We start from the raw sequence: 12,156 nt of genomic DNA on the forward strand, positions 1-12,156 counted from the left end.
TTTTTGTGTTTTTCATGATTATTTGCTTTTGCCCACTCCCATGTACGTATTGTCATGAATGCCTTTAGCATTTTTTTTTCTGTTTTAACAGGATTTCGTCTCACCTGTTATAGTCTTTTTCTATTGCCCTGTCCTTTTGCATGTTTTTAATTCAGATTTGTGATCTTTATTCTTGCCATCTTTAATGTTCATTAGCTTTTGTGTATAGTTTGCACGGCACAGTGGCGCAGCGGTAGAGTTGCTGCCTTACATCCCTTGCAGTACCGGAGACCCGGGTTCAATCCCGACCACGGGTACTGTCTGCACGGAGTTTGTACGTTCTCCCCGTGACTGCTTGTTTTTTTTCTCTCGAGATTTCCTGTTTTCTCCCACCCTCCAAAGACGTACAGGTTTGTAGGTTAATTGGCTTTTTATAAGTGTAAATTATCCCTAGTGTGTGTAGGATAGTGTTAGTGTACGGAGATCGCTGGTTGGTGCGGACTCAGTGGGCAGAAGGGCCTGTTTTCATGCTGTATCTCTAAACTAAACCTGCTGTTGAGAACATTTATTTGTGTTTATCTTAAGTCTTCAACTTATTGGTGAAAATACTCAATTCCAGTTAAACCAGAGGCTTTGTTATATGTTATATTCATCAAACCACCAAAAGTAAATCAGAAGGAAATTTAGCCCAAATGTAACATTCTGAAGGAAATATTTGTAATACAATTGTAGTTGATGTGCTGGGTTTCTTGTGTAGACATACCAAATACATCTTCTGGTGAATACTGCTACTGATTCTCTGCATATACAATCCCTTAAGGATGCGATTGCCCAATTAATACTTACTTCAAATGAACAAATAAACTAGCTTGGTGCTGATGCTAGACAAACAATTGGTAAAACTATTTACAATATTATAGCTTCATCAATAGACTTTGGTTCACTGTGCCTCTACCTTGTGAGAGTGAAGATTGCTAAGATCTGTCTTGATGGTGGGTATTTTGACTGAAGAAGCTGGTAGATGTAAAAGTCTTGATACACTCCACAAGCAGGCATTTTGCAGTAGACCTGGTAGACAACCAACTCTGGGGCGAAACAAAGTAAGATCTCCCCGAACTCTCAGCATAGAGGTTTAATACTCTTTAGGCAAAAAGATTAACAGCACGTGGGTAAATACTTAAGAATCTGAAGAAGGGTTTCGGCCCGAAACATTGCCTATTTCCTTCGCCCCATAGATGCTGCTGCACCCGCTGAGTTTCTCCAGCATTTTTGTGTACCTTTTGTAAATACTTGTTTAATAGTAATAATTACTGTTTACTTTAGCAGTCTGTGTAGATGTGTGGTTCCATGGAAATACATATTTACAATAGGAACACATCTGCTCATTGGTGTGCCAGACGAGATGGTCTTGTTTAGTCCTGGAGACACAAGGAACTGCAGATGCTGCTTTACTGAAAAAAGGACACAAATTGCTGAAGTAACTCAGCAGTTCAGGCAACATCTCTGAGAAGCATGGAAAGGCAACGTTTCTTCATTTGGTGAAACCATTAAGTAGCCTACAACCAGAATGAAGCTGTGCTTGATGGCCAGTTCATAAATTATATCGTGGCTGAGTCCTACGTCCATCTGATGACTTCTCCATCAAGTGTAATACTTTATACCGAGGTCCAAGGAGGCAAACTGCTTTAGTTTAGAGAAATTTAATTTCCAGTCTATTCAGAGTATCAATCTCTTTACTTCTGAAAGTGATAGGATTATGAAAGTCGGATGGAAACAGCAGGGAGCACCAAGTTTATATTTTTAGTTTACAATATGTAACTTCTTGGGTTTTCCATCAAGTAAATTAATTTACCAGGTCTTAAACTATAGCATTTCTACCATGCTCCTCCACCACTCAGCCTCCCAGTAACAGATGATGACAAAACCTCAGTATACAATGGCAGGACATACTGTCCAATACAGGTCTTTGCCGGGTCGGGGTACAGGACAGGGGTAGGGTGTTGCAAAATCTGTTGTGATTAAAAAGTTCCTGAACCTTGTTAATATATCACCACCTTTTCTTCCAGGGAGTTGCTCCCGATTTGAATATTCTATGACCGGATATTCTACGTATTCTACAGGTGGACAATGTTCAAAAGTGAACAAAGAGCAATGCTCATTTTTAATTCACCTTTTCAGCCCTGTTTGTCCCTGGTGTGCACAGTTCATTAGATGATAATTGGATTCTGCCAATCTCTGTCACGAAATCATAAACTATTAAATGCCTCGCCCCACCTGGGACCCAGTTGGAGCCTGGGACCTCGTTCCCTCCCAGAATCTCGCTCATCCACCATTTAGTAGTCCAGGTGTGAGGATGGATTACTGCCCCTGGAATATTACTGCAAAAACCTTGAAATTCTACCAATGGCACATCAAGGGACAAACAAGTGCATGAGAGGCCAGTGAGCAGGTGGATGGTCACAAGAGTGCAGCAGACAACTCTGTTAATGCAGCCACCCTCTTATATGAACATAGAGTAAGTAATAACATTGATGCTAGTAACGACTGGCAGATCCTGGCCCATGTAAATGAAAATAAGCTAATGGTGGACACGTTGAATAAATATTTACCCTATATGGTAGAGAAAGAAGAAAGCATGCCATCCATTCCTGAGGTACATTGCATTCTGAGGACTGGAGTCCTTGAGCACGGAAACAGGTTCTTTGGCCCAACTTGTCCATGTCTCCCAGATTGCCCCGTCTAAACGAGAATCATTTGAAAGTGTTTGGTCCATATCCCCTAACTCTGTCTTATTCATGTACCTGTCCAAATGTATTTTAAATGTTGTTATTGTATCTGTTGTAACTACTTTCTCTGGCAGGTTGTTCCATATACTCGCCGCTCTCAGAGTGAAAAAAGATGCCTCTTTGACCTACTTTGCCCATGCCGACCAAGTCATATTTGCCTGCATTTGTCCCATGTCAAGCAAACAGTGCTGATTTATTTTCCATTATGGCAGAATGAATTGTGATATGCAGCTAAACCGATTGCTGGCATAATCTAGGAAGAGAAAATCTATCACTATAACCAGTTCAGCAAACGTGAGCCATTGATGCAGATGGTATTGGTGAACAAAAAATGCATACAATGTTTTGCTTTAGTCAAAATTATACATTTATGTAAAAAATTGCATTGTCAGATGAAAAATTACATTGGAAGGGTGAGTTTCCATACAATATGATCCAACACAGATATTTAAACTCCACATTTATCATTCATTGCATTTGTTTTCCAGATGTCAGAAACTGTTACAAATCAAATACTATTTCTAAATCTGCACTCTGTGTTAAAGTGTAAAAATATTTACAGGAATCCAAACATAAACTACATTAAAAGTTGACCTTTGGGTAGTTTGCCCAAATCCCAGTTTAACATGCCATTAGGGGAAAATAGTAAGTGTAGTTTACACAAGATTACTGACCTATATATATTATATATAGCTTTAGCTGCACCTGTGGAAATGAAATGAAGTATTGCTTGTCTAATAACAAGCTGGTGACCCAGCATATAGACAATTCTCATCCTAAACCAAATAGCAAATACAAGATATGCATACATACGGCATAAATGAATGAAAACCCTAGATATCTGAATTATTTACTCATCCAAAATCTTTCCCCAAAGTGAGTCTACTGTATATATATTTTCATCCAATTTGGCCAACTACAAATGCGAAGCAATAGAAAAAAAATTTAAAAATATTAATCATTGCACAAAGCTGTGAAAAGTTGTTATTTGCCCCATCTCTAAATCTGTTAATTAAAATGTTATTGAGGTGTTATACAAAATTGTCTTCACTTCCACTATTTGAATACACAGTAAAATTGAAAACTGCTCCAATTAATTAAAAGCTGAAAGCTATAAAATATTTTTTAAATGGCTATATTGAAAACAATACAAGCCTAGTATTTGTGACTTCATTAATTTTAAATGGTATTATGTATGAAATGCAGCAGCCAATATGGGCTTAGTAAGCTTCAACAAATAACAATAGTAGACATTGGTCAAAATGAGACCATACATATTAGCTGTGGTATCTTTTGCATACACTTGAGAAAGTGGAAGCGGTGATGACGGTTCCAAAAAACCGCATGTTCAACAGTGTAGTTGACTCGGAATATCAGTCTGGATTTCTGTGCTAATGAAGCACTTGAACACAGACTTCAAATAGTTAGATGAGAATGGTGTCAATGGAACAAAAAATGACATTGTAAAATTAAATGTTAAACTATAACTTATTTGCTTCTCTGGGGATTTTTTCCCCAACTGATGTCACATAAATAAACTTTCCATTAAAGGACCTGTCCCACGAGCATGCGACTCCATGCGGCAAGCGCGACCTAAAGGGCCTGTCCAACGAGCATACGACTGCATGCGGAAAGCGCGACCAAACCAGAAGCGGGGGCCGCACGGAGGTCGAGTGAGTGACATGAAGTTCGAGCGAAGTCCGTGCGTGACGTATGGCGTCGAGGCGGCTGCGGGCCGGCAGGCCGTTGCCGCGCGGAATTTTTGAACACGGTCAGTTTTTCAGAGCCCCGCGCGATGTCGGGACTAGCTCCGCACAACTCCATACGGCTCCGGCGATCGAAGTGGGACCGGCCCCGCGAGGCCGTACGGCTCAAGCGACCACGTTAGGTCGCGCTTGCCGCATGGAGTCGCATGCTCGTTTGACAGGCCCTTTGGGTCGCGCTTGCCGCACGGAGTCGCACGCTCGTGGGACAGGCCCTTTACTCTCTGAGAGCCTCACTGAAATGAAAATGTTGTAAGCAAAACAATGTTTTGAAGAGGCAAAACATAGAATTTTAAATATGAATTAAGTGTCAAAACCTATTCTCTTAAATTAAAGTTCAAATGATATAGTTTTAAGATTAGATAGAGTTGTAGTTAAATAAACTATTTGAAATAATAAAGAGACTGCCCTTAAGAAATCTTTTAGCCTTTATCCACCAAATCTCCACTTTACTAAATTGATAAATGTTATAACCTGTTTTATTATACTTTAATGTTTAACATTGTAAAATAACATTTGTGAAAAGTAAAACCATGTACATCTTCTCCCATCATTGCACTATTCCTTATATCATCTGTGCATTTATTTTGTTTTAAGTGCAAATAGGCTCGGAGTAAAATAACTTTAAATGTCTTTCTGTTATGTTTTGGTCCCAATTTGTCTTCTAACACTTCTGTTTTTCCATCTGCAATTAAGAATGGAATTCACTTACTTGTTCCTGAAATGTTTTCTGTTTGTTAATCACCCTTCCCTAACAAGTTACACATTACAGATATGGCTCCAGCATCTCTTCCAAAGAAACCCTGGTAGTTATTACTCTTGTTACTTAAAATGGAGCTGCCATAGGCCAGACTGGTAATGTTCAGAGTCCTGGATCTGCTTTCAATTGAGCTGAAGGAGCAAGAGGCAGAGTTCCATATTTCAGAAATCTGGAAGAGTGTGTTTTTGCCTCAGTTCTCTGATCACTGGCTGCTAAAGTGAGAGGGTGACTGACAGCCTGGGCAGCCTTTGGAACCAGGTCATATGTACAGAGAAAAGGAAAGAATTAAAAGCAAGATTACAAATGGAGGAAGATGGTTGCATTGGCTCAGCTTGATGAAAGATCATGGTAGGAACGGGTTACCTTGCTGCGTTGAAAGAATGGATCGACTGGGCTAATATTCACTGGAATTTAGAAGGATGAGAGGAGATCTTATAGAAACATGTAAAATTCTTAACGAATTGGACAGGCTTGATGCAGGAAGAATGTTCCCGATGTTGGGGGAGTCCAGAACCAGGGGTCACAGTGTAAGAATGAGGGGTAGGTCATTCAGGACTGAGATAAAGAAAAACATTTTCACCCAGAAGGTTGTGAATCTGTGGAATTCTATGCCACAGAAAGCAATGGAAGTCAATTCACTGGATGTTTAAGAGTTAGATATGGCTCTTAGGGCTAACGGAATCAAGAGGTATGGGGAGAAAGCAGGAACGGGATACTGATTTTGGATGACCAGTCGTGATCTTATTGAATGGCGGTGCTGGCTCGTGGGGCCGAATGGCCTATTCTGTGTTTCACATTAATTATACTGCAGTTGACTTCACACCAAGTGCTCTTACAGGAATACAAAACCCAACTTATTTAATGTTAGTATCATTAGTGCAGAGATAATAAGATATAATAAACAATCTAAAGTTAGTTTTGCATTGTAATTGCTTTGGGGTAATTCTGGGGGATTCTGTGATAAATTACAATAAGTCACAGGTTAGAGTTAGTCCTGTCTTTTGAGGTTTGACATACAAATCAGTATGTGATTATACTAACAATTTTGCTGGATCAATGGGAGTAAGAACATATCTTAATTTTGTTTGGGCTTGTTATTAGGGGTGTAATTATCTGTATGAATCAAAAATACTTTAAAAAACCACTTATCAGGATTTATACTCATCCACTTGCTGGCTACAATGCAGCTGAGTGGCATTGACTGAAGATCAAGTGCTGAACTGAATAAAAAGATGCCCTGCCAACTAATTTAATCAATAACTAACCTTGTTCCAGAGACTACACAATTACATTGGGCTTCAAAATGTCTTGCCAACACCACAGCCTTTTTTGTTTTGTTGAAGAAGAAGCATTTTTGAGGATATTTAGGTTGATTGTCTTTGCATCATATTAGAATCAAACAATCAGAAGTTTTCTGGAGGATTTTGATTCCTTCCAGAAAACCAGCTGTGCAATTCTAGCTGAGACACGGCTCCTCACCATGTTCATTCTTCTTTCTTTCCAGTCTTCCTGTAGTAGATGATTGTCATCAAAACCCATATGTTCAACAAACACATAACCACATAGCGTATAATCACTGGAAAGGAAATCAGAACTATTATATAAGATGTGCATTTTTAGGAAACTACCTTCTGACCAAATGCATACCAATCACATTGTGATTTTATTACAGATGTTTGTAATTATCTAAAGCACTTTTTATTTGCATTCATTTGAAGTTCAGAGTATCTCCCCCAGTACCTGCTCCGGTTCAGTGAGATTGATCCTTCCTATTAGCATTGAGTGTTAAGCTTTCTGAAATAGAGGTGCCTTATTTAAAAAGGTTTGTAATGGCAAATTTTCGACCCTTCCAGTGTCCTCCTTTCCGTTGCCATTAGTACACGGGTAAGTAGGAGTGATCTTACGCAGACCAAATAGATCTTCCAGTTGTTATTTCCAGTTTGGTTGTTTATTGAAGTAGTTGTACAAACAAAGAGATGAACGTACAAGGTTTTCCTTATACTCCATACAAGTTGTAGCTGGCTGTTTTCCCTGGTATGGTGAGAACTGTATGCCCTCCACCCATGTGCCTGGTCTGCCACTCTCTGTCCCCTATGCCCATATATATACGCCATGCTGTGCATCTAATGACCGCCCCCAAGTGTCCAAAATAATACGGCAAGATATATCTAGACAAAATAATATAATATGCCAACAGTAGCTAGCCTAAACATAAATGGCTCCTTCAAGGTTCATTTTACTTCTCCCAATCTGCGAGAAGTGCTATTCAAAATTGCTCCTCCTTGTGCTACGTGGTTGATGGTGTTTAATCCGAGTAAGTGTGAGGTGTTGCACTTTACGTGGTCAAATGTAAGGAAAATGTTTTCAGTTATTGGCAAGGTCCTTAGCAGCATTAATATAGAGAGATCTTGGGGTCCAAGTCCATAACTCCATGAAAGTGATAACACAAGTAGAGAGCGTAGACACAAAAATCTGAAGTAACTCAGCGGGTCAGGAATAGGTGACGTTTCAGGTCAAGGCCCTTTTTCAGACTCGGGGAAGGGGAAACAAGAGATATAGACGGTGATATAGAGAGATGTAGAACAAATGAAAAAGATATGCAAAAAAAGTGACAACGATAAAGTAAACAGGCCATTGTTGCCTGTGGACTGGGTGAAAATGAGTTAGACAATGAAACTCAACAAGACGACTTTGAACCTAGTACAATGAATTGGGTGGGGGAGGGGTGGAGAGAGAGGATACCATGGTTACTTGAAGTTAGAGAAATCAATGTTCATACCACTGGGTTGTAAGCTGTCCAAGCGAAATAAAGTACAGTGTGTTTGGAGACATTATGTGTAAGTCTGGCAGTCATGATATATCTTTAAAGGACTGGTTAGGTTGCATTTGGAGTATTATGTGCAGTTCTGATTGCCCCATTACAAATGTGAAGCTTTGTAGAGAGTGCAGAAGAGATTTTTTCTGGAGCATTGGAAGTTGAGAAGACACCTGGTAAACTATATAAAATTATAAGAGGCATAGATAGAAAAGACAGTGAACCTTTTTCCCACAAGAGTGGAAATGTCAAAGACTACCAGATTACTGTCAAAGCTCGATTGTTTTACTAATACCGTTTGGACATGAAATCTGCTGCCTTATTCCTGATCTAGCCTACATGACCAAAACCCTACAAAGTGACTCTTAACTGACTTCCAAAATCGCTCAGTAAGAAACTCTTTTTAAGAGCAAGTAGGGATTCACAATACATGCTGACCTTGCTAGCATCTCCTGTGAATTATCCTCCAAGGAGTCATTTCAATGCAGCATTACATACTTGTCGTCAAATAGCACACTACTTAGTTGTATACTGAATGAGAAAGCATACTTTTAGTAGACCAGATGAAAATAGTTATGGCAATTTTCACATTAATCGCTGTGGCTAGTTATGATATTCAGAAACAACTTTTCTCATCTGGGAACTTTGCCCTTAACAAAGCATGAAAAATGCTTCCATTCAAAGAACCATTCTACAAAGTGATTGCTTTTTGGATAAAAGTAACGTTTTCGCTACGTTAGAGTTATCTATTAAAATTTAGTCATTCTGAGAATTTGCATTACAGTTAGAAGACTGCATATATATCAAAAAGCCTATTCACCTGCAGTGTCTTGGGTGGTCATCAGTGTAGTAAAGACTCGCACTGTGTAAGAGTAATAATAAAATTACAATTCAGATTTAATTACATTTAAAAGACAATCAACATCTGAATATTTAGAAAAATCATGCACCATAGGATTAAGTGTTTTAACATTCTGCTACAGTAATTTCTTGCCCCGAGAGTTGTTAATTCTAATGTGCTGGCTGCTTTTCTCATTTTCATCTTTGCCATCCATGGTCAGCCATAGTTTTACAAATGTTCAATCCCTGCATTTATTAACCTTCATTGACCCATGTTGCTCTGCTAATACATGTACTCATTGTAATAACTAAACCAAATAATTATTACAGCACAGGAGACTATTTAGCCCAACTGATTTTGTGGAAGCAATCCAGCAAGTTCCCATCCTCATTAGTTATCCTGTGGCCCGCTAAGTCTAATTGTTGACTTGTACTTCTGACAAGTTTAATAATTGTCATTGACAATGTTTAATTTATTTGCTCACTATGCAACAAATAACAGCATTATTGAATTTATCTGCTGAGAAATGAGATTTAGTTCAACGTCACACTTACTGCAAGTAGTGTAGATTGCGAAGCTCCATGTCAAGGCATTAACTTGATCAGAGTTCTGGGCCTTCCACAAGGACTGAAGTTGAGCATATTTACTTAATGCACTGATATATGTAGATAGATTCTATAACAAAAGAGTTGATCAAAAAGAAAGTAACTAGCTAATTCCCAAGCACCGACTATGCTCAAATCAAATTAGAACCCATGGCATTTACAGATTTCAATACTAAAGGCAGTATGTTTTTCTAATTCATTCTTTAAAGGCCGACTCTGCCTGCAAATGAATTCTAAGTCAAGGGAGAATTAAGAATACCTCCAGGAATGTTATTCTTACTCTAAATAATGAGATGAAAATCAGTTCATTCCAACTGTTTACGAATTGATACAATATGTTCAATCAGTAAAGTGCCTTTACCATAGGCTATATTGGATATTTGTAAAAACATGACTTTGGTACTGATCATGATAATCCACTGGACTCAAATTGACAATTTGGAAAATTCCAATGAGAGACATACTCAGCAGTTTATTTATCTTATAGTCTACTTTGACAATTGAAATGAAACAATTCTTAAAAAGTTATTTTTAAACCCTAAAGTGAAAAATGATAACCACTTGGATTTCAAGACCCACTTTGAAAATGAGTTATTTTTTCCATAAAATCCCACAAGTAGCCAGACCAACAGTTAATTTTATGTGCTGTCAATTAAGGACTATACATTTTTTTTAAACTACTCTTTTGTGAAAAATAAAACCATGGGATCTTTCATGCAACATGAGGGGACAGGTGCTCATTCAGAACAGGAGTTTGGCTCGCATGCTCACATTGCTGGACTGGGACGTAAGGACATGAGCCGATAACCTTGGGATTCCTGGGCAAGGTTGCTAACACTGAGCCAAATGTGATGGTAATGAAACCCCAGGCAACCCCATTGTTTGATATCCAACTTGCTACATTTGAAACCTGACATCGTCACTTGCATTCCATTTCAGAGCTTCCCCCATCTTCCAAAGTCCACATCAGCTTTTTAGGCTTCGTGTGCAGAGAATAGTGAACAAAAAAAAACAAGAAAAGGTTAAGACAAGAATAATAGAAAAAAACTGCATGCAAGAAAAAAAAAACGGTGAGGACAGATTGTAAAATAAAAGTGTGGTGAAACTCAATTTCTAAACATTTGTTAACCTGTTTTTTTTTTCTAGTTTCCAGTTTTAACTGAAACAAACAATTGTATTGATGTTTGATTACCAATCATACCAATTAATGATATTCTTGATTCATTAAAATAAGATTGGTATGGAACAGCAATGTTTTACACAGCCTTGAATCCTATTGAAATAATTAATTAATTAATGTTCTGGTATTACATTTAGAGTTCATCTTGTATAAAAGTACTCTAGAACGACAACCTATAATGCAAATTACTCTGGTAATTTTGCATTCTGTCATTGATGATACAAGGAGAAATTATTTTTAAAACTAAAAGATCTTATTATTTTCTGCAGCATGTCAGATAGAAAATGGAATTAACCATGATGACTTTCATGACAGAGGTAGTGTCCTGAGTAATTTTCAATGCCACTTTATCCAGCCTCTCAAGGACAGAATAATTAATCAAAGATAATGCATTAGGATCCTGCGATAACAACAAAGGGAAAGCATCCACTTTCTGCTACATCATCATTTTGGGGTTTTTTGTACCGCTCGTTCTGCACCATTTATAATTTACATTGAAGCAATGTTATGTGAAATGAACACTGGTAGAAACAAAAGAAAATTATAACATATAACCAGACTGGTTAGACTGGTTCTCTAATGAATGGAACCAAATTATCCCAGTACTAGCTATAGTTAAACTATATGGATGGATGATTTGATTGCTAATTAATTATTTGGCAGAGTGTAGTAATATTGATTCAAAACACTCTTTTATAAAGCTGCCTCTGACAATCACATGTTAACAAAAATAGAAGTTTGCACTTCTAACATGCAGATTTTAATTCAGCACGATAAGTATGAAAAAGCAAACATTTTTGCTCTCCACTCCAACATGAACCTTCCCTTCTGTTCTCTGTGCCACTCCATCTCTGCAACCCAAAACTTGCTTTCAATCTCTATTTCTGATGACGAGACAAAATGTTAAATTTGTTTCTCACTCCACGTATGATGCCTTACCTGCTGAGTATTTCCAGCATTATCTGTTTCATCAGACTTTTAAAATCTAGCTTTTTTATTTTTGAATATACAAACAAGTGTTTGAAAGAAAGTTGGACTGATGAAGAAAATCTTGCATAGACCAATTCAGAGCTGGGTTGTGACATTAGATATTTACGAATAGCAATATAGCAGACTAGCAACAAGCCTCCCTGTGGAGAAGGCCAACAGTAAAAGAAAAAGTGTATGTAGGATGGACATACTTCAGTTATGAGACCCACCTGTTCCAAAATGCTTTCAGGAAGATTAAGGAGGTTATATGTGACTGTTGTATGTCAGAGATTTGTTAAGCACAGCAATGGGCCCCTCATCTGATCATGTCTATGTTGAGGAGAATGGGATTGAGAGGGAAAGATAGATCAGCCATGATTGAATGGCGGAGTAGACTCGATGGGACGAATGGCCTACTTCGGCTTCTATGACTTATGAACTAGACCTTTTTGCCAACT

At 38.1% G+C, this 12,156-nt stretch overlaps 1 protein-coding gene across 1 annotated transcript in view; it reads right to left on the bottom strand.

Annotated features, from left to right (window-relative positions):
- Positions 1-6,630: 6,630 nt before the first annotated feature.
- Positions 6,631-12,156, bottom strand: part of slc66a3 (solute carrier family 66 member 3) — a 28,419-nt gene continuing 22,893 nt past the window's right edge. Inside the window, exons 5-7 of the mRNA XM_033021592.1 lie at positions 9,499-9,619; positions 8,924-8,965; positions 6,631-6,864 (exon numbers count right to left, since the gene is read on the bottom strand). Coding sequence (XP_032877483.1) covers positions 6,773-6,864; positions 8,924-8,965; positions 9,499-9,619 — 255 coding nt within the window. The 3' untranslated portion in view covers positions 6,631-6,772. The remainder of the gene's footprint in view (positions 6,865-8,923; positions 8,966-9,498; positions 9,620-12,156) is intronic.

The sequence above is a fragment of the Amblyraja radiata genome, chromosome 5 (assembly GCF_010909765.2).
Source record: "Amblyraja radiata isolate CabotCenter1 chromosome 5, sAmbRad1.1.pri, whole genome shotgun sequence".
NCBI classification, from domain to species: Eukaryota; Metazoa; Chordata; class Chondrichthyes; order Rajiformes; family Rajidae; genus Amblyraja; species Amblyraja radiata.